Raw genomic sequence first — 24,205 nt, 5'->3', positions numbered from 1 at the left:
AAAGATCATTTTGTTTGCAGTGTTTCCATATATGCACAGTTGTGTTTGTTGTGTTTCCTGCTGCAGAATATGATACATGTGTGGTGCAGGATGAGATAGTGTGTATGAGTGAGAGAGAAAAGGAGAGAGAGAATCACCAATCAAGCCTAATTTTTCAATATACAGAATTGTATGCTTTTGTAATATATATATATATATATATTTTTAAGTTTGCATCTAAATTGTTACACCCTACAGTTAACTTACCTTCACAGTATCCCTGCATTCTAGCCTCAAAACACAGTACATAAGGTAGTTACCTTGTATTTTTACCTTAATGGGACACAGACACCAGTTCAGTTTCTATCAAGCTGGGTTAAGCGGAGCACAAAATGCAAAATGTAATTTGGATCTCACCAACAAATCCATAAGTCATTCCGACTAATCTAGGACTAGTGCATCATGTTTGTGCAATTGTTCCAGTCAATTAGAACTTATCAGAACCAGGCAGGGAGAGGGAATACTCTCCATTAAGCTGCTTGGTGTTTACTAGCTTCTGATGTTTACTGAAATTGACTAATCGACTGCACTATGGTAAAAACAATGTGTGTAAATGCCTGGGAGGCCTTGTGCAATTTCTGTCTGTATGGTAGTCTAAATACTGAAAAGTTAGGCTGCTCTTCAGTGATGGAGAGAAGCACAGAAAAAGAAAGCTTCTTTATCATTGACAGCTCAGCATCTGATCCACATAATTAGAAATCCAAAACCTGTCTTCCACCTTTGGCAGCCTCCCAATGTAATTTGTGATGTCCAAGATAGCCTAAACTGAAAATATGGCTGAAAACAATAAATATGTCACTCCTGTCTGGCTGTCTAACTGATTAACTGGACAGTCCATCAGCAGAAATTTCAAAACAACGTTTAGACACTGCATTAAAGCTGCCTCTGTAATAATCAAGTGTCAACATAATGGAAAATCTGCTAAGCTTTACAAGACTTTGACACCAGAGGAGGAGGAAAAACATTAAAAGAGTAAAAAGAAATTACCTGAGGAGCCTTTCTTAATATGGACGCCTACACATTGGCAGTATTTCGCAAGCTCACCCTTGCCCCTATCCTGTCATCTTCTGTAAAACACTAAGCCTAACCTCTGAAAAAGCAATAACCATACATCATAATTGGATATAGTCAGAATTGTAACTCTTTATGTCTAGCAGTCAAAGGACCTTCTCCCTCTCTTTTTCTCTGCCCCACTCCTTCCCACGTCTTCAGGCAGCACAGCTTGCCTTCATTGGGCATGCATGGAGGCAATGAGGAGAGACGCTCAATCATTCCAGTGCAACTCTCCAAGCTCATTTCTATCAGGCAGACATGTGAGCTGTTTACAATGATATCTGCGGAGCTATCTGCATTGCACAGTAATAAACAACAGATACTTAAGTCCTGTGAGGAGGATCACCACCCGAGTTTGCAGAGTGTGTACACTTAACACGCATCCAGAAGACAAACAACTATGCATGCTGATACTCTGAGAATAAAAAAGACCCAGAGAGAGAGAGAGAGAGACTGAATCCTCTGAGAGACATTCACACTGATGTCAGCTCATCTGCACCCTCAAACAATAAATGGAAGCAAAAGGCATCATGGTTGATTTTACATTCATTTCACGCATGGTGCCACAGTGTTCCAGCAGGCATCTGTGCCCACAAAATGGCAGCTTATGCCTAGAGCCCACTGGCTCAGGGCTTTGCAGGGATTTTATTAGTGAGCACCACAGGGCGTCAGAGTTTGCAACTCAAGATTGTTTTTGTCGGGTAGCCGGGAAGCTGCTTGGGGAGTTATTTGTGTCCAGCTCTAATAAATAATAATATTGCCATCTCAATTGCAGGCAAGATGTTTCTTTCTCTGCAATTGACAACTGGCATTTTCTAATTACAAGCCAAGCCATTAGGAGCTGAAGAAATTCAGATTAGGTGCATTCGCAGAACACGAAACAATTTAACACCTGCAGTCTAGACCAGCTGCCCTTCACTGGGAGATGGTCAATTCACTTTCATTTCAGATGTAAATTGAACCTGCAATTTACTTGTTACACATAGAGCCTTAATTTTCAATAATTACTTTACCCAGTGGATATATGAAGCATGGTGGGGATTTAAAGTATTTTAAATGTGGTTATTGGGGGGAGGGGGGCTTTTGCATTTGCTAAATGAACTTGTCAAATAGGGAATGTTTAATCACACACAGTACCCAGGAGTCAATCACTAGATTTGCTCATCTAGTTTTCAATCATGGGGTTTAAAAAAGAAGAAGAAGCACAAGGTGTTAGAGATCTGGAATGATTCTGAGGAGGGATGGGAAACAGGAGAAAGAGGGAGGGAGGGGCAGAAAGAAAAAGAAAGAAAGAAAAGAGGGAAAGATAGATAAAAACAGGGCTCAGAAACAAGTGTCCTTTTCCGTTTTCTGGACTTTGATCGTATTACAGGTCAGTGGAATTGAGGTAACAACCTGGTGTGTGACTAGATAAACTGGCCAACTGTGTGTCCACATGTTCACTCTCTACTCATCATTCACTGATACACTGCGCCAAATGAGAAGAGCCTGTAGCATTCCCAGAGTAGCGGTTGCGACAAGGCAACAACTGGTCTGCACCACTGATCCAGTTAAGGGGGGCGGGAAAGAACTGGTGAGTAAAACCCATACTTTGAAGACCATACGCCCATCAACTTGCAATTAAAATGCACTAACTTTGACATTATATTTCTGTTTCTTCAAGTTTGTCATCAGGAGTAATATAAAAAGGTTCAACGTCTTTATGCTCAAAAAAGAAGAAGAGAAAATTAAGTAAATGGAACAGTTTTTGGTTTTTTTTTTGTTTGGTTTTTTTTACACTGCACTGCAGATTCAACAAAAAATATTGTGACCATCCATAGCAAGTCCATATCCTTTTATTCAACTAATTCAGCCTGGTTTAAACAGATGCAGTATGTTTATCATTGCTTAAAAAATGCAAGGTCTTGTGATGGATTGGCACTGGAGATGGGGAGAGAAGCTGTCTGTTTACTGTGATGTGAGATGCAAAGGACAGGCATGACAGCAGCATACATGAATTCAACCCAGTGGCTGTTGCCTTGGGCATGCTACTGAATGACGTGGAGGACACATTATACAGCACCTGTATTCTTTTTCCATGTAAACAGTTCAGTTGAATAAGGACAAACCTGCCCACTAGCACTGGAAAAACTGTGAAACATGTCAAAAAATTTGAGTGTTTGCTAGAAATAGCAAGGAGGGCAGATACCTCTCAGGCTACTGATTAGTAGGGGAGTAACTGACTAGAGCTTGAACACACCATAACTCAATGCAACCTCTCAATAACAAGGAATCGACACCAGTGAGGATAAGGTCGTAACTCAGTTAGTACCGAATCTTGGGAAATTGTGACCCTGCTCCGACTCGGAGGCAGTTAAGGATCCTCATCCTTGTGCTCACTCGGGGCTTGTAGGCTGACTCTGGTTAAAATGTAGTTCCCTGTTGTTGGGGTTCAGTTAGCCATCTATGGCAGTGCCTCCGTTTAGTCTGGTTAAGTAGCATGATAAATAACCAAGTTTGGCCAGCTTCACCGGGGAAAATGGTCAGTACCACAGGGACATTTCAGAGTCATTCTATTTCTCATAGCGTTTGCACTTCAGTCAACCAAGGTAAGAGCCAGTGCTTTGTACACTGCGCTACAGCCCCTGTGGTGGAAAACATTAGCAGTAGTTACCAAAGTTTAGATACTTCCTGCCATGCGATGAGCCTGCCTCTTTTCACTCTTCAGTTGTGTTTTCTCTCCCTTCTTCCATCTAACTACCATAATTTGCAACGTACACAGTCAAATAACGTGTTCGTGTCACTGTAATTACCGTTGGTGCGCTCCATAGACTTATAATATAATCTTCCATCTAGGGGATCACAATATGGAAGACAGAACCACAACTGGTTTTAGAACCGTTACACCCCTATTGATAAGGCTATTAACAAAAAATACCAAAGCAACGTATACCAACATGTTAAAAATAGGAGTTTATGATCTAACTCAGCGTTCCACTGCACATGCCCTCTGTCTGGCTTAGCAAAGAGCCAGCTGATTTAGCTGCCTGAAAACAGTTGTGAGAGAAAGAAAAAGACTGAGAGGACTGAATTATGAATGAAGGGAACGCACTGCATATGAACTGGATCTTAGTGGTGATGCACTAAGAATGAACCCAGGGCCGTGGCCTAGGTAATGGGCCCTGGGTTTTCCTGCTACCCTTGGGAGGGAGTAGCAGGAAAAGCAGAGAAATCATGACAAAGCTATTCATGCAGACTAATGGAAACAACATCCTTCCACTAACAGCAACAAGGCTTCCCTTGCTCCTCCTTCTGGCTGACCTGGCAGCTAGCAGCAGGCCAACCCATCTCCAAAGCCAAACCTAACCACAGTTACTGCTTTTAACACCTGATTCAGAAGTGCCCTTAGCTTCACTTCGAAAGCATGGCGCAATTTTTTCCCCACTGCCCAAAATAATGCATGTCCCCCCTGGTGCTGCATTCTATTGTATCTGAATGTCACTGGTCTGTCTCAGCTCCAGGCAAACAGAAGAGAAGTTGCCCAGATAGGGCAAAAACCCTATAGAACTGCAGACACCTAAAGCACTCCAGACAGGCTTCTCCCTGCAAGTAATCATCTGGGATCACTTTGCCCTTCAAGTGTCCTAACCTTTCACACTGGAACACAGGGAAACCAGTATAGCCAAATTGACCTGGCTGCAGTGAGAGCAGGTTCCTCACTAACTGCACAGACACTGGTGTCTCATCCACCAGATACACTGCTCTTCAGCTGTGTGAGGTCGTGTCATATCTCAAGACATAATTGACTTCGTGATCAATTAGCCTAATTGGACCAAGGTAGTTGTCTTGCTGAGGTGCTACAGGTGAGAATTGGTTGCCGATATCACAAATTAATTACCTGAGTTAGCCTAATTAATTAAGTCTCTGGTGGAGGCTGATAACGACTCTCCCAAGAGCTGCTAAATTAGTGGTCCGCATCTCTGACACTTGGCTCCAGAGATAAAGACTGCAGCTAAAAGCATAATATACAGGCCTACTGTCACACTGTCACTATCACGCCCCATTCAAACTATGGAACAATTTGGCCTTCACATCTGGGTTTTTATGGGTGATCTGGCTATTAATATCTTTGGTTTTATATGTGAGAAAATTCTGGCTGCAAAACTGATTTTCAAAGACTAACTGAAAATACTACCTGCTTACACAACAGGCAGCAATTATATGTATATGTACACATACACACAATAGCATAAATGACATAATTTTAGCAGTAAGAGCAATGCAACTGCTGTGATGTGCAGATGAAGGGTCAGGAATCACAGAAAATACATGACAGTCAAACATAGGTCAACAGAGTCTTCGACAGACAGCCATGACTAAAACCTCTGTGCAGAATACAGACATCCTTAAAAAACAACAGGATCAAGCCTACTGTTCCTGCCCACCAATCCAAGCTCCAACAGTGTACCCTAGATAGTATTAAATGGGGGGAAAAACTGTAAAAATAAAGCCCAAATATCCCTCTCCTAGAACATAGCCGCTTTTTTCCTGGCCTAGCACAGCAAGATAAATAGCAGTGAGCTGGAGACTTAGACATGCCCAGAGTCTTACAGTATTTATGGTGGCCAACAGAGGCTCTCATCTCTCAAGGGGGAGTCTTCTCCCCAGGAGAAAGAATGGTTTACCCACACAGCAGGGGTCCTATTAGGGATACTCTCATGAGAGACAAGCACCACCCTGTGTTGGACAGCTGTACTACACTTAAAAAAAAATCTGTCCATAATTAGGCTACTCATAGGGCAGCATGCTTTCCTAATGTTTTATTGGAGTGGGACAGTTTCAACTTAGAGCAGGTGCAGTACTGAAAATACAAGTTCTACAAATGTGGCATTGAATATACTGAATACTGAAACTACAACATTCAGCACTGTGTCCTGAAACACTACATCAGCAGGTTAATAGAGGCATGTCAGACCTTCCTTGAAAGATGATGATGTGTACACAAGGAAATGGCTATCCATTGGGCATACCACAGTAAGTAACAGTGAGAGGAGCTGTGTTTTTTGTCTTTTCATTCAGAGGATAAAACACTGCTAGTTGATAAGCCTGAAAATGTTATCACAATTAAAATGTTCTTACAAGGTAATAACGACAGATAAATGTAAAATCAGTATTCTTGTCAAGTTTAAGTAGTTATTTTTTTACTGGTGAATAACAGGCTACATTATTTTTAACAAACACAACAAGCAGAACTGATCATTTTTTAGTCTCTTTCCGAACAGAACCGCAAAACACAGCAGGAATGAAGCAAAACAAACAAGTGAGTGAGCAAATCAAAAAAAAAAAAAAATTATAATAGGGTCTAGGTTACTGCAACTGCAAGACATGTTTAACTGCTGTGTGTTACCACGTTGAGTGAATGTGTTTTCAGTGCTGGATTCAACTCTCAGTGTATTTGCTGTGTGTGTGTGCATGTGTATTTAGACAACAGCACTCCATGCTAGCTGAAAATATGTCAAGCTCTACATGGTAGTAACTGATGAAATTTGTAATCAATTATGATATAAAAAATAAACAAAACAAAAAAGGGACAAAGGGTTGAATAACCCAGAATTATTCTTTACAAATGAGAAGAACTAAGGAATGGCCATGTCTCCTGTTCATCATGTGCACATCATGATGACCACTGGAGATTCCTCTTCTCCTTCTAGCTTGGCATATAGTTTGGCCTTAACCCCAATATCTTGTCTGGGTGGAAGCTGCAGAGAATTGCTCCAGTTACGCACACAACCTGCTTAGATCTGTCTCGTTCAAGTAGCGGTCTCGTTTGTCTGCCCCCTGCCCATGCCCAGCCCTCCCTTCGCCGTCAGGCACCTGCTGCTTGCCATAGGTGGGCATGTAATTGCTCTGTGGCATGGTCACGCTCTGAGTGGGTAGGAAAGAACAGCCTCTCTAATGAGGCTACCCACGGCGCTGCTTCTCCACTGCTGAGCAACGTGCGTGTGCACATGTGCATGCTTGTGTATTGAGCCAATGGTTGTGTGGCATCACATACATCTAGTATGCTGCTGCAATAAACTACAGCTGCTTGCTGCTGGGACAGAGATAGTCACACACAGTGAGGAGGAGAAAGAGAAAGTGTGAGAGTGTGTGTGCAAGACAGCGGGGTAGAGGAGTACTTTGAAACACTTTCACAGCTTATTTTTTCAGGGTTTTTTCCCCACTCAAAAGCCCTAGCTTAATTTGTATTTGGGCTGATGCTGTTTCTGCATTGCTTGCTAAAATTATGCAGACCCAAATAAAATGTGTTGTCTAGTGTGTTATTGTTTGCATACATGCATGCTGGTATGCAAGTATGTAAGCAAACATACAAATGTGTATGGTTTTGAAAACGGGACATTGTACAGTATTCCACTGGCAAATCACAAAATTACTTTTTCCATTTCAGAGGCCAGAAATGAATTGTCAGCCTCGCCTTTGGTACATCGGTGTGTGTTGGTGTTGGTGTGTGTGTGTGTAGCCTTGTTGTGGCACATCTAGGGATCTGTACTGTTAGCAATTTATTGACTTTAGTGCTGATTCCAGTTCCTAATAATACCTCTTAATTGTACCTTTTTTATCATGATCCCAAATAATATTTATTATTGCTTGTTATTAACAAAAATATAATAGACACACATCATAATATTTCAGAAAAAGCATATTTATGATGTATCATGTATGCGTCATTAACAGAGCTATACTCCACTTGACAGGAGTTGTCAGTTTGTTTATATAGCTTTAGCAGTTAATGGTTTAACTTACATTTTATTTGAGTTTAGTGTTATCTACTTTTCAAATCTTTGAGACAATCATTTGACAGACACTGACAGTATATTTATGGTACTGGCGTTACACACTTCTTCCAATGAAACTAATGATGTAGAAAACTGTCAGCTAGCAAACATCAGTTCAACATAAATATTCACGGTTATACTTGTGCTCGTTCAGAAAACAAGTGTTAACAAGTGATACTGTACCTGCAGTCTGGCCCATCTTGGCATGAGCTGTCTGTGTTAGCAGGCTCAAACTGTTCAACATTGTGCAGTTTTCTTTTCTCAGGTGGATGCCATGAGCAGCTCTACAAGTAACTGTTCTACTCATGTGTGGCATTCCCTGCTGTATTTGTCTATTTTATTTAAGTAAACTTAAACTTTGAAGCGCTTTTGTTGTTCCATGTTTCCACTTTGAAATGACGTGTATGGGTCACCATAGAGATGCAATGACAACTAAAAGTAAGGGTATCCATATTAGTGGTGCCCTAATAATATCTGAACATTTCTTCTATATTTCATGTGCAAGGACAGCGTTTGTGAATGAAAAGTTTGTTCTACACTTTTATTTGTATTATGTGTGGTTCTCGCTCGGGTAACATTTTGTGATTCAGTCATTTGTGCAACCTATGGCACAGATTAGGAGCACCGTTAGTAAAGACCATATTGATCCAGTCTGTTCCACACACTTTTCCTAACCAGTACCCATCCCGAGGCACAACAACATGGAAACTTGAGAGTATTGCACTGTCAAATCCCAGAATTCAGCGGTCACTGTCACCATTTCTTAAGCCAAGAGTGATTTTTGATAGCCTTGCCCTATTTTGCATTTGTTTGTCTTTTCTGTGTGTGTGTGTGTGTGTGTGTGTGTGTGTGTGTGTGTGTGTGTGTGTGTATGTGTGTGTGGGGCTGGTACTTCAGTTGCCTTTGCATGGCAAATCTGTGTGGACTGAGCGGGTGTTTTGAGTGTGTGAGTACTCACTACTGGTGCACTGCTTGTCAGTGGCCTCGCCCTGAGTGCTGCTCCCAGCCTGCTCCTCTCCTGTAGCAGGGTGCTTCCTGGTTGCCATGGCGCCCGGTGCTGCCGTCGGCTGGGCTGGTGTCTGGAGGTCTGCAGGAACCACAGAGGATAGGTTATCAACAATAGACAATACTCTACCTGTGTGTACATATGTAGAAAAAAACACCTTGAAACAAACTGATGACAAGAGAGAGTGTTTCCATGTAAACAGGTGTGCGTGTCTCTGTGTGTGTATATGTGTCCAAATATCAGCAGACAAGGGAAGCATGTTGATGAAGAGTAAGCTAGCAATGTGAGCTGACACACGAACCTGGCCACCAGGGTCATGGTAAAGTGAGGGAGGCACCACCATTGCTCAACAGAAATATTAATGTATGAGTGAAAGACCATCCTTCACAGCTGCCACTAAGGATCTTGGAAAATGTGAGCTTGTTCCTTGTACTGTGTGAACCGTATGTCCTTGTATCCTGATTCTGAATGGCTGAGTCTCTCTATGCGTAAGAATGATGGAACTGGAGGGTGGAACAGTGTGTGGACATGCAGACCCCAACAACTCTTACAAACGACATGTCCTTTCAGACATTAAGTTTTTTCAAACCTTTATCTAAATTTATCATCCCTCCTTTCATCTTGTCAAAGGCACAGCGATTCACCGAGATAAGTAATGCATTTTAAACGGACATCATGCAGTGCTGGACTAAATGATCGCTTTATAGCAGGACCTTGACCTACAGATGAAATATTCACACTGCTGTATTCCTTCTTTTAGGCAGTTGACTTCTGCTCCTGCAATATTCATTAAGCATCCTGTGCTTTCAGTTGCTAAAAGAGGAAATCAGAAATGGCAGTGACCTCTGAAAATGGCCTCCCCTTTGATAAGAATTTCCTGCTTAACAGCTAAACTACACCAGGCACGGAGGGGGTGCAAAACATCTGCTGCAGCAGAAAGCGTCCACTGAAATCAGTTGAAGCTGCTACATTGACCACAGAATGGCTGGGCACCCGTGTGGGTATCACATTGCTGATCTCTGTTTTTATATGGTCAGTCTATTTTTTTTTCCCTTCTCCACACGCAGCTACACAACCCTCCAGATACTACATAGAACTGTGTAGATAAATACTTTCATTGTACCAGAGGCAATTGTGAGGCAGCAGTGTGGATTTGTATTTTTTCATTGCACATGAAAATAAATCAATCAAATCAATGTGTATCCATCATCCTGTAGTTTTTTTTTTTTTTCTAAACTACTTAAGTTAAAACAATCTAGTTAATTAATTCAGTACCAATTAATATAGTACAGATGTATAAATGTTTTATTTTTGGAATAGTTTAAGCTTCAACTTACCCATTTTCCAAAGTAGCCTACTTGAAATCAGAAAACACAGTTGGCACACAACCACATGCAACATAGACACAGAGCAGGTAAAGAAAAATAAATAAATAATAATAAATAAAAAAAAAAACTTTAAGGGTAACAAGGAAAACCCAGGCCTCTCTTGTTTGAGTTGGAATTCAATAGACCATGAGAGGCAAGGACTGTGCAGTGACCACCCATAATCTGCCAGCATTAAATATCTAAATTGACAAATAAATCCTTTGTTCTCTAAATGCACCGATGTCCTTTGTAACATATAAATGACAACCTGAATAACAATAATTATCAGGACTGACCAGAACAATAACTGCTAGATGCCTGACATGGTCCCATCTCTGTCATCGGTACATATAAAAGAGATACCATGGGGAAAGCACAAGACTCTATGAGTGTGGCTCTGGTGTAGCAGAATGGTTTTGGGTTTCCACCTCCCTGTACTCCGAAACACTGGAAGGTGCAAGTGGGGACATATCTTCATGCCCATTCAGAGTGAGGGGGAAAGCACAGAGCAGCAGTTACATTTCCTCTCTGACTTGTGCAGTCTCTTGTGGCTAAGTATTGAATGTATAATATAAAGTCTACAGTCTGTCATATTTCCTGTGCTGTCACTTTCCACTACAGTGTTTTCTGGTCCTGCTAACTTTGTGGAGTGCCACTATGCAGTGTGAGACTTTCCAAGTTGTAAACATGTCTTTGCAGGAGCAGGGGAACTTGGGAAACAAAGTAATTCTCATGAACTTGTAGCTTGTGAGTGCTGTAATTAGAGACAAGAAGACTGTAAATCTCTAGAGCCAATGTAGATTTAGATTTTTTTGCACACATGCATACAGTATGTGTGCTTGGTCTGGCCCTTTAACATATACAATACATGTGCGTGCGCACACATGTACACACACACACACACACACACACACACACACACACACACACACACACACACACACACACACACACACACACACACACACACACACACACACACAAAAGCACACTTTATCTTGGACAAAAGCTAGGCTCAAGAGTCTGTCCCTGAGGCAATGGTAATAGCAAAGCTCTTAGACAGTATGTTTCCAATTAGAGGTAACTGTATTCCCAAGGTTTTACATATGTAATCAGGAGTTGTTACAGGGGTTACTATATTCAATGTAAGGAACTGTGTTCATTAACCAATCTCCATGAGTGAAAGAGTAGCAACACGAATATTTGCACCTAACCATATGCCTCTAGGTTTAATATCTGACAACAGACGTGAAGTCCAACACTAAAAAAACCTGCTGATACAAGTGTAATAGCTTGCTGCATAGTGTTTATGTGCATGAATGTGTCTAATCTAGATCTATGATGAAGTCCACTCAGTACTGCTTGGGGCTGTTTGGTGAGCCTACAGCTGCAAAGTGCCAGGCAGACAACCAGCACAGACGGCACTGTCTGGAAGACTGAAGCCTCAGGCATCACTCCTTTCTGTGCCACACACACTGCAGCAAAAACTGTGTGATTGTTCTATCAAGTACTACTGGGCTCCCTTACAGAGGGTTTTTTCCCTCTTTTTTTCCCTTAACATGAAAAGTTGCACTTGATTTTCCCTGCACACTCTACCTCCTCAAAAAATACATGCAAAAAGCAGGCTTCTGTCTTTTGGACATAATCGCTGAGGTTTTCTTAAAAGGATTAAGTAAGAAAAGACCAGCCTTGTGCTGCAGCCAAAATGGATTGGCCTGGGCTCATTAATCAAGTGAATGAGTGGTCTCAAAGTGTTTAAAATTTCAAATGAACAAATAATGCTTGAAACGCAGTGTCACTGCTCTTGCATGGCCAGAGCTCTGTTAACATTTGCTTCTTTGTTATATCACTGTACCAGAGACAGACAAAAGATCTGGCATGAGAAAATGTGAGGGAGGAATAAAGGCAAGGGAGGGAGGGGGGAAAAATCCAAAGGAAGCTTGTATTTCTTTGATCAAGCATAGCGGCCCTCAAATTTATGGCAGGATTCCCATATATTCAATGTATTTGGATGGCCCATCCAGGTAAAATAACAAACGCTCCAGTACATTTTTTGTTTAACATGTATTTGAGGAGCCATCGTGTGTTGTTAGACAAGCTGATATCCAAACAGTGTTTCTCATTAACATAATTTACAAAATTAAAAGATTTACAACCATGGAAATGTGTTAATGAATTACACTAAGCAAAATGCTAATGGTCAAACAATCAGTGCTCCTTTTGAGAATTTTTGAGGTGAGGCCCTAACGTTTTCACTGACATTTCAGAACTGGACTATAATGTCAAAAATACTGTAAATGAGCCATACATTCCATACTGTGCTTATACACTATAATGAGAGAATTCAGTGAATGTCCTAAAAACCAACATGCTCTTACAACAGATCTCTCTACAATTATATTTTCCTTCAGAATTTGTGGCTAAACTGTATGTATACCAAGCAGTGAGTAGCTGTAAAACATGCAAACAAGTAAAGAAATGCGGCCAGATGGGAAATAAACTAAGTTTCAATGGAATACCCAATGCAAAGCTATCATTAACAATGCTAAGAGAGCAAGAAGATGTGTATTACTTAATTAAGTGCAGGAAAGGGCTGAGGAAACAGTTCTTCCTATAGAGAAGTTCAGCCACAGCAGCTTCACAACTGTGTGGCATCCGTTAATAAATTATTTACCCAGTAATCTTAGTGGCTTAATCCAACAGGCGTGGATGACGTTGACTAAAGGACTTCTGGGCCTTTTGTGCTATTCATCCCTTGAGAGGTTTGTAAATGTGTAATGGTAGGACAGAAGAGTATGTATGCAGATGGTGTTACTGCATCCTCTTGGTGCATTGGTGCTCAAGACTAAATTAGAGAACAATGTTGTTACTGGTGTTGTGATACATCAATAAAAGGTTAAAATAAAAGCCGACTGTTAATGGGATCAGTTGATTAAGACTGAGTGAAGAAACCTGGTGTCAGCTTTGTTTGCAAGAAAGATAAACAAACGAATGGAGATGACTTTATTTTTCTCCAATGTTTGGCTGTGCAATGGATGCCCTGCACTCCCAAATGCATTTAATTTTTAAATACTTAACTAAAGCTGCTAACAACTGCTTGTTGACAGATTATATTAGCCTCTGACATTTTTTACGGTGCACCACGACAGTGGCAGTGCTCTAACATTAGCAGTATGTTGTTTGTTAAAATGAGACATTCAAGGTAGGTACATTATTCTCCCCAAGTACAAATCCCCAAATACTACATAATTTTGCCATTTGTTGGTTTTGTTAGATACTTTTTAAAAACTAAGCGCAGCTCTCCACCAGGTGTAGCTGCCCTGGGGTGTGGGACCACGAGATGGAAGATAGAACTGCGACTAAAGACCAGGGGCCTTTTGTATTGCAGTTTCAGGGGGAACGCTGCATTAAAAAAAAAAAAAAAAAAAAAAACTTGAAATAAAATGTAAATATGACATCTGATCTGAGTAACAGATGCAACAAGTGTGGCAATTTAGCCCAAATACGTGAAAGAGATGGATACTTGAGCAATCTTAGTTTCTCCATTATTGTTCTCTAAATTCATTTCCTTTGTTTTATTTTCACTGTGATAGAATGGAGTTCTTTAAATGCAAAATCCTAAATGCATGTATTTCAAAATATCATAATAGCACCAGTAAAAGTGTAAAAAGTCAAGGGACTGCATTACTTAGGTAATGTCCTAAATTGGAACCACTTCTAAAACACAATTGGGCATCCTCATACTTCCATTTTCACAGAGTTGATAAGTGACCTATGGTGCCACCCCTCATTTGCAAGTCAGTGCTGACTGGCATTTATTGGCAGCCGTAAGGGTTGACTGTTCAAAGTGGAAAAAGAAATCACTGGTCCATTCACATTATTTTGACTAGAATATGAAAGAAAAAAAAATCTTTTTGCTAAAATGGCCAGTCATGGTTAACGTCCATGTCTTTTGTGTTCTTACCCCTCTTTCTGCGTGCCTCCTTTATCTCTTCACACATGCGGTCGAACTCAGGGTCCAATTCAGAGGCGAACATGGCATGGGCTGTGTCCTTCAGACTGCACGCTCGGTGCCTGATCACCTTGTCTGAAGACGAAGGGGACAGTGAGGCACAAATTTAGCGTCACAAGCCACAAAACTGTGGTTTTCTGTGTGCATTTCAAGTGAAAGGCAGGTCTTTTATAACCAACATAGCAAGCAGTATCCCTACCCATGACACAATAATTGACATAACTCTTTTTTAGTTATGGTTTAGTATTCAGAATTGCTTTGCATTCCAGTTTACACACATGCTTCATATGGAGTTCTCTTCCAGCTGGCCTGATTCTCAACTCAGGACAACTGCGATTACTTTCTCAGTACACTGGCGCAGATATAATGATGTTCTACCGAGTTGTGCCAAAATAACAAACCCAGGAAAGTCCACCATAACTATGAGAAAAATGATTTAAATGTTTTCTCACAGCTCAGAAAAAGGATAGAGCTTGGTGGTAATTGTTAGGGGGCAGAACTTACAATGCAAGAAAGCCTCATGATATCACCAGTAGACCCATTTAAGACACAGGCGTGCACATACATACACGTTTGTACCTGAAAATATACACACAGAGACTCCATACACCTTAACACCTCTTACACTTACTTTCCCCTTCTATCTACCACGGCATCATTAAATCCTTCTCTATCCCTGGAGCCTGCATCCGTGGAGGGAAAATAAAAACTCAGTTGAACAGGCAGGCTAAAAGCACAGCCACTGTAAACAGGCCGTCTCTCATTACAGCAGGCAGAGGGAGAATGGTTCAGGCAGAGAGGGGCAGAGGGGTCACAATCTGCCAGCTTCCTTCGTCTAATTGGAGGGCGGGCGCCTAATTGCAATGAAGACAATTCGTGTGTGCTTATACACACACACACACACACACACACACACACACACACACACACACACACACACACACACACACACACACATATATAGACAGATATAGATATATAGATATAGACATAGATAGATATAGATATATATATATATATATATATATATATATATAGATAGATAGATACACACACACACACACACACACACACACACACGTGATGATTATGTGTGCAAGCACATAATAAACGGCAAGAACACCTGTCTGTCAGTGGAAGCGACAAGGGCCAGGTGGAACAATGAGACCTCATCAACAGCCTTATGGGCCCTGCCTCTTGCCCCCCAAACTCAACAGACAAGGACACACAATGATGATGGCTACTGTTGCCAAACCGTCTGAGCTGTTACTGGCATTTCCCTCAAGCAAAACAGAAGCATTTTAACTGTAAGCTGCAGTGTGTAGCACATATAATTTTTTTTGACACAATAAAGCGATTATTTTGGAGGGTGGGGATGGAAAGACAAGTAATGCATGCACGTTAAGGAGGGAATGAAAGAGATGGCAAGAAGGACAGGGGGGAAAACCCCACTGAGGCATAATGAGGTTATTTCCCAGCACTTTGTCAGCTGGTGTCGAACCTCCCCAGCAGTGTAATTGTACAAGGCCTGGGCCATATTCCCTGGGCCAAGCAGTGGATGAGCAGGCAAGAGGCTTCGTTAGTCTTCTTTATTAAACTGCCTAATTGCATTTTCCCCTTTAGTGCATCATTTGCAGAACCTGCATTCAAACAAATGACCCAGGCCTCTGCCTGGCAAGACTCAGATATGATTTATTCATTTGGGCTGGCAGGGAATATCTTCCCTTTAGTATCAGGCAGCTATATCCTGGAGAGAAACACATAGAAGGCTAAACACACACAGCAAGAAACATTTCAACTGAATGATTTAAAGCAGACCTAACAAGCTTTCAATTAACATCACAGTAATGCTGTTGAGTGTCAATTCTGGAAGAAAGCATTTTTTTCTGTGCTGCTAGCTAGTGCTTCCAAAGTTGCATTACTTCTATTTTTCCATGTTAATTTTCACCAGTGTTAAAGAATTCATGAACCATGGAAGCATACATGTGTATCTCTTCATATGGGATATATTCACTGCCGTGTAAACAAAAACAAATACTCTGCTTAAATAATACATAAAATTCTCATTTATTTGTAATCCCTTATGACCAACAGTATTTTTGTGGTGTGTGTGTATTAGCACTCATTGTAAGGCCAGATTTAGCTGCGGAAAAGGCGCTGAGAAGGGGATGAATATGAGGCAAAAAGTGGTTCAAATTGCAAGACAAGAGACAATTAAATTTTCATGCATATGCAGCCTTCCTGCGCTACAGAACATGAATTAACCTGTGGCAATGCTACTTTCAGTGGGGGCTGTATGCACTTTATTTCATTTGAATTTCCAAGTTGAAGGAAACCAATTTGAAGTTCTGCAATTCCACTGCCTGGGAGCACTTTTCATAAGTCATTAAGTGTTAAATCTAATTATTTTTAACTCACACAATGACAGCCTAATGGAACACACTACAATAGCTACAGAAAATGTTTCCCCCTGTGGTACAGGTGGCATAACTGTGTTTGTGTGCATGTACAGTTTAATGGGAGTGTGCACATGTGAACTGTGCACACATGTAGTTCACACATGTAGTTCACAAGTCTTTTCATAATGTTCACTGCATGTGTCTGTGTATATACATGTGCATGCTCAAGTGCATGTGTCTGGGTGTCTATGTTCTCCCTCCTTACCTCCAGGGTCCTTATCAGGATTGTACTCTAGCGCATTGCTGCAGATGAGGTCAATGTCAACAAGAAAGTCCTTGGCTGTCAGGTACTGGTGGGTGTCAATCTTGGTCATGACTGTGGACAGGTCCATAGGCTGCCGAATTACCTCCAGGTAGTCTGACACCTAGCACAAACACCAAATAAACACCGATTTACCTTCAGGAAGTACTGGTAAGATCTGTGTACTCTGTTAATTGTCAGTTTGAAAAGTATAACTCCAAGGAGGCCAACAACCATCTTTCAAAAACTATCAGTGAAGAATAAAATATTGCAGGCACATTACAGGTGTGTCCCCACATGATAAGAACAGCAATATGTTTTTATTAGCCTAGGTCCCTGTTTGAGAGAATGAGTGTTAACTGCATGCAAAGGCTGAACAACTTTAGAAAATCTGAAGTTGTTCATATGGCTGTGGAGGACTATACTTGTTTGTGTGTGTGTTTGCACGCGTGCTTTATCAGAGCATCGTCAGAAGTGCATTCCCAATTACCTCCTCAATGTCAACTGGCTTGCTGAAGATGCTGAAGCGCTTGTCCGTGGCCAGGCGCTTCGTCACGTCCCTGAGAAAGAGCCGAAGCTCCCGGAGCGTGTTCTCCTCCTGCTCAGCCAGGCGACGCTGCTCCTCTGCTGATAGCACCCTAGGACCTGGAGCCTCTGCCAATGGCAGTACCTCTTCACACCTTTCTGCTAGGTGAGGAGGAAAAGAGGTGAGACAAACAGACAAAAGCTAATGAAGGACTAATTAGGAACAACTTTTCACAAAGCCTCAAAGACATCAAAACACACACAGATTGAGAGACAAAAAGAGACTATGATTGAGAGTCACAGTAAAACAACACAACATAAAGGCCTAGGCTAGGGGCACAATTACTTGACACACTATGCAAGGAAATATAAAGGCACAGCTAGCATTGGTTGGAAGTGAAGAACTCGAAGGCTCTCATCTTCAACCTAACCCTTGACCTTTTGCTACTGACAGATTTTAAAATTACTTTTTTCATACGCCTGGATCAAATAAACAATTCAAAATGCTTGCAGCTTTAGAAAAAAATATACTGAAGCCCCTCCACAAACACTGTTTTTGAGATACACCAAGGGATAGCCTCTGGCCAATGACAAAGTGATGAGGCAAGGCAAGCAGATATCCTCTCCTCTCCCTAGGCCCCAGTCTTAGCCCAAGGCATCTGTCGGCATTGTTACAAAGCCTCTACGGCATTTAGGCGGATGTACTCGCAAGCAGCAATCCAAACTCTGATTCTAATTATGGCTAATAGCAGCCGGGTCTTCTCATGGCAATTCCCCTGCGTTTTTCTGATGGTGTCTCTGCTGGAAGCCAGACTGCGGTCTTATTCAGGCAGGAACCTCCAAGGAGCACTGGGCAAGGAAAGTAGGGGACCCCTGCCACGCATCAGTGCGGAATCGGCGGATCAACGTTAGACAGCATTTCCATTTGAAAGCCTGGGTGGACTTTTCTCTCATACTGAGCATAAATGGATGGATTGGGAGGCACTGAGGATTGGTAGAACATCAGGGTGTAGTTGGAAAAGGGGTGAAGGTCCTGATTAGGGCAAATGGTGGGGAACTCCAAGAGAACATAGTGTGCACACTGGGCAAATCTGGCACAGAGAGGCATCTATTATAAATCTTGAAATTAGATTATTATAATTAATCGTTAAATTGAAATTAAACCAATATTGGGTAAAAATATGTCAACCTCAACAATTAAGCCAAGTGGTTGGTGAGCTCTTTAGGTCTAGTGGATGTGTTAGTAGGGTAAGGGAAGCAGAGCTCAACACACATAAGGGATGTCACAAACTAAAGGCAAGATTAAAGCACATAAAAAGAACATAAAATCTGTGTTCCAACTGCTGCAGCTTGAACCAAAACCGACTTTGTTTTCACAGTGACAACTGGGTACTCCAGTGGGTTCACCCAGTTCCAAAGTAAACACCTCTCTGGCTATACCCTCACCCATTCCAATAAGATAACATCTGCACCTTTACCTTTACATGGATTCAAAAACGACTCTAGGCAAGTTTGCAAACAGAGCCAAGCCTAAAAGACGCAGATACAAACAACAATGCCCTCTAGGACTCAGACAAAACCACTTCATCCTGCATATGTATGTGTGTGTGGGTAGTACCTGTACTCCTGAGGCGTGGTGGAGGCTTGGCAGCCTGGACCAGGAGCAGGTCAGAGAAGAAGCTCTTCCTATCCTCTTCTCCTGGAGGGGACAGCGTCACCACCTCCCCGTAGTTCCTCTGGAACATACTTCTCACCTGTAGGGAGAAGAAACAACCATCATAGTGGGTTGATAAGTCAGTCAATTGACAACCACCACCAACAAAATCAATGAGACCCTCACAACCTCATCCTCCAACTGTACATGTGTGGATGTCAATATCAAATGCCTTTTGGTTGGATTTTTTGCTTGCGTTCTGCAAACATTACATCTTATTATTTTTATAGGCATTCAAAAGTTACTTGATATGTTACTGGATATCAAGAAACAGCTCCAACTTAGAACTAGTTACAAACTGCCCTGTTCACCACCATGAAAAAGCCACTGCACTAATGATATTTATTTATAATAATTAAGAATGATGAACAGCTGGATGCTTCTTGAGTAGCTGTGCAACATCCTTTCTGCCCTTTTTGTTGTGCTGTCAATGGCAAACAATGACATGATTTGACAAGAACTCTGTATGTCCACAATAAATGCAGCAGGTTTCCTGGCACAGCTCTGTGGGAGCCTTCTTTACAATAACAGTTCCTGCAAACTGTTTTTTTTTTTTTTTTAAGTTCCAAAAAAATGGGGAAAAACCACCCCAAAACTCCTTCACACAGTGCAACATTAAAGTTTCTAAAGTGTCCACTTGCCTCTTTATGCCAAATGTGCGGCTTTGACAAGTAATTCTGGTAAAATTCATGCAGTGAGAATCAAATCACATGCATGATAAACGATTTAGGGAAAATGTACAAATGATATGCTGTAGATCAGGCATAGGCAATAAAAAACTAAAAGTCAAACACTGCGACTATTCTCTGCTTGCCAAGAATTAATTAAAAAAAAAAAAATAAAAATACAGTTAATTTTTACTCTTACTTAGACTCATGACAACAGCTACATATGGCACATATGGCAACAGCCACTGAACGTATTTTTCCGTATGAAACAGAGAAAGTTCCCTTAGAAAACTCGTGCGGCTTAACCCTTTATAGGACACTCATTGAAATACTTTGAAATTCAAAAAAACAACCCAAGACTGTTATTAGAGAACATGACAGGACTTTATTACTTCTATAAAAATTTTCTAAAATTTTCATTTTGTAAAAGAAAATCAAAGCCATTGAGATTGGTCAAATGCCACAATCATGTGACCTGGGATGTAGAGCGATCTTTGCTGATTGGCTGGGTGAAGACCAAATGATTATTGAACTAACTGAGACAGGGGATGGGCCTGATATGTAAAATTTTTGAAATTACCAAAAATAGTCACTCGCCCTATAAAGGGTTAACCAATCAATCAAATCAACGTTGCCTTGTTCGTTGAACTGGCACTGACTGGCCCCAATCACACCTATCTATAAATTAACAAGGCCTAAAGAATGTTCAAAAATCCCTTGCCGTGAACACTAAACATTTTTTGTGTTTGGTTTAACTGATTTCAGGTGAAGACTAGTCGTATGCTGACAATTCTGGCCTGAGACACAAACAGAGAAATGTGAATTCTGTTTTAAAGCGTTTTTTTCCTTTAAGATGCAGAGTCCCCATGCGATTTTCCTCCCATTATTCTGAGTGTGTTCTCACTTCAGAAAAACTGCTCCAGGATCTGTTTAAAACCAACTTGAGGCCATGTGTCTCATGCAAGCCACAGAGCAGTATTTTGATGTGACATTCCTTCTCCCCTTACCTTATTGTGTTCTCACCTTCCCAAATGGACTAAACAATAGAGGTTACATAAGTGGATTTCAGCACTAAGGATTATCCAACCCTACAGGACACATCAATTTGTATTACAAAATACTTACAACTCTTTGCTACAGCCCGAAATAAGACCTTTGTCCCACCCCCTCCACTGAGATGCTGCTCCATTAAGAGAGATTCTTATTTTGACCCTGTGCCATTGCAATAAAATCAATTTTAAGTTTAAACCTGACACATTCTGTCAAATAAAAACCTGTCTGTTCACAAAAAACTAAAAAAGAAGTAGCTAAGGTGTGTGTATTGATGATATCAGGGATTAAGCAGTGGTTTGTAGCTTGGTGCAAGAGTTCTTCTTTTTTGCACATATTGATTTAACTGTCCTGATCTACCAATGGCATACATTACTGCAAAAAGTTGGCATTTTTCATAATGCCTCTCACTTAACTACTCCAACAGTTGTTGCCTTTTGGGTCGAATTATTACTAAAGCAACCAACTTTCGCTCAAAAGTTAAAATGTTACAGTGTTTACCATGCTCTAGGAGGTCTATGATTCTAACACTTGTGGGCATGTAACTTTATTTACCTCCACTACAAATCCATTTTTTAACTTTAAAAAATTAAATCTGCAGTTCCCAGTGAGCTTATACAGTCCAGGCAGACCCACTGCTCGATATACTGATGTGATGAAAAATGCTGAAGTTCAGATGAAGGATGAGTATAAAAGAAACCCAACAAAGAACTTCTCCGCAAAGCTGGTCGATGTGGGTTTTGATATTGAATGTGTCAACTTGTCGGCAAGTGTGAGTGTACAGTGGAATGAACTCAACAGATTAGCTGAGACTGAGCAGAGATGGATTCTTCCCCATAGCTGATGGACCTTAATTTACTGACACACCATCACATATGAGAATGTACGGCAATTTATTCTTTATCAATTTATTCTTTATGAACTCATATCTGGATTAATAAAGTATTTACTATAAATGGTGTAATCAGATAATTATAGCAATCAAAATCAAAAGGACATTTACAGCAATGTGTAAGAGGATCTGGTATTTTATGCAGGTTTTCTAAAAAAAAAAAAAAAAAAAAAAAAAAAAAAAAAAAAAAGGCCATTTGAACTACTTAAACTTGTTCAAAGGTGGTCCACAGGGCAGTGCGATTAATGTATTACTAGTATTTCTTGATTCTGACTTCCTGGATTGATAAGCATGTATTATTCACCGCTACTGAAATTTAATCTAATTTCATTTTACTTCCAACACCCACTATATTAAATCGAATTGAGCACTTATTATGTTCAGTAATTCACAATGAGCACCAGTCAGAAATGTCAACCAGGCAGAGTGAAGCTTATTCACCTTCATTTACACTGGTCACCCCATGTCTCTAAAGTATGCATGGGCGTAGCCAAAACTGAGCTGAGCAGGGCACTCAAAGGACAGACTAGCACTAGTGTTGTGTTTGCACTTGAGATTTGGGACACTAGAGACTAGGGTTGGGACGGATGATGATGCTATCAGGGATCAGCAATGGATGGAATCTATTGTACATTCTTCTCAATGCCAGGACAATTTTTTGCAGGGAAAGGTGGTGCCTTAAATGCATGCTGTTAAAGCAATACTGACCCTTGTTAGAGTGCTAAGTTGTCTAGCTACCCAGGTGTGGTACAAGTCCACATGGTGATGAAATATCCTCATTAGTTGCTCTGTGCGCCCCTGAGGTGGTAATCCAAAATACTGTATTTCTACTGTATTGCTCTCTTCACTTCCCTAGCACAGCAAGACAGGTCCCAAATAACACTTAGCAGATTATGCCAATATAAAAAAACAAGTGCTTGTGACCATTTTTTGCGCACATGCTACCTGCCGGACCTAGTTTCCAATTCAAATAGGAAAACAGGTACAGAGATGTCTAATTTCCTGAACAAATTCCGGTCTGATCACTAGTTTTTTCAGCCAACAGCAGCTTACGATGTATTCCTTCTATGCAGAAAAATCTAGCTCATATTACAAACATGTTTATTATTACACCAACAAGTCAAACCTAGACTAAACATGTGACTAAATTGTTTGATTTCCACTGAAACATATATGGTACTGTTATTATTGCTTTTGCAATTATTATTTAAAGTCCAAGTGAACTGGTAATAATTTGATGCAAAGCATTTCATATCAATTAGGGCAACTCATTCTATCCATTTCTTGAAGCAGATCGATTCAGTTATACTAGCAGAAATTATAATCAATGCATCTATGCAAAGAGTGAATCATTAAATCCTAACTTGATATCATCCATTATCACTCACTGTTTCTGTGGTTTCTGACACTCTCATAGCACAGGAGCCCGGCCACATTTATCCAGATTTGAGGGGTAAAAATCAAAGACATCTGAAGTTATCAGAAGGGCTCTTGAGTCCGCTGCCAGACAAAGAGGCAAGAGATTTGTCCTTCAACAATATTACACTGTTAAGTCTATTTGATCTGACTCTCAATCTAAGCTGCCCACAAGTCTCTTCAGTTAAGCCCTGACATCCTTGAATGAATCTAATTGGTAGAGGGTAGAAAATGGGTGCAGTCTGTTCTCAAAATTAGGTAGTAAAGAAGTTTGTACAGCTTCTAGATTTGGGTGTTTTTGGTCTGGCATTTCATCTTGTTTGACTATTGTAATGGAAATTTACTGCTGATGCCTACAAATATAATGGCTCATGTTTACTTGTTAATCTGCCTTAAGATTATTTTGATCAAATCCAGACAGTGTCTACATTCCTGTTTAAGGTTCCTGTTCTCTATGTCTAATATCTATACTTATCCGGTTGTGCTTGCACTTCCTTATCAGATGAACCTTCGTTAGACCTTTTGAACTCTATATTAAGGAACTAAAACTTTCGCTAGCGTAAGACCCTAGCTGAACTCTTTGCTTTTAAGTATCCTGAACTTTTGCACCAAAAGTGCTTGAACTTAACTTGTCTGTATTACCTAATTTGGAAATGGCACATGTCGCTCATGACCAGACAGGATGTCAACGTTTTTTTGACTCATTGTCTGATTTTTCTGCATAAATATCTCTGATTGTAAACAATCTGCGGAACTTCCCTGCAGACTGCCTTGCACTCTGTTTGGTTCTTCCCTTCAGCGCTGAATAATAAAATTCCCAAAAGACAACTTGTTGATTCCAGATCCTTTATTTGACTAACTAAAGAGAAAAATCCACGACAATTCCTTGGTGTCAGAAGTGGGATTCCAGACCGACCGTTGGAGCCCGGGGATTCGTTGACCGCGCAT

At 40.8% G+C, this 24,205-nt stretch overlaps 1 protein-coding gene across 2 annotated transcripts in view; it reads right to left on the bottom strand.

Moving 5' to 3' along the window:
* Nucleotides 1-24,205, bottom strand: part of atad2b (ATPase family AAA domain containing 2B) — a 104,775-nt gene that overhangs the window by 48,739 nt on the left and 31,831 nt on the right. Inside the window, exons 20-24 of one of the 2 annotated variants that reach the window (XM_030047291.1) lie at nucleotides 19,136-19,271; nucleotides 17,483-17,679; nucleotides 16,957-17,116; nucleotides 14,245-14,367; nucleotides 8,866-8,994 (exon numbers count right to left, since the gene is read on the bottom strand). In XM_030047291.1, the coding sequence (XP_029903151.1) occupies nucleotides 8,866-8,994; nucleotides 14,245-14,367; nucleotides 16,957-17,116; nucleotides 17,483-17,679; nucleotides 19,136-19,271 (745 nt within the window). The remainder of the gene's footprint in view (nucleotides 1-8,865; nucleotides 8,995-14,244; nucleotides 14,368-16,956; nucleotides 17,117-17,482; nucleotides 17,680-19,135; nucleotides 19,272-24,205) is intronic. The other variant, XM_030047292.1, reaches the window with a different exon arrangement.

This window comes from Myripristis murdjan, chromosome 24 (assembly GCF_902150065.1).
Source record: "Myripristis murdjan chromosome 24, fMyrMur1.1, whole genome shotgun sequence".
Classification (NCBI taxonomy): Eukaryota; Metazoa; Chordata; class Actinopteri; order Holocentriformes; family Holocentridae; genus Myripristis; species Myripristis murdjan.
Note: the sequence above shows the minus strand (reverse complement) of the source record. Positions and strands in the feature narration are given on the sequence as shown.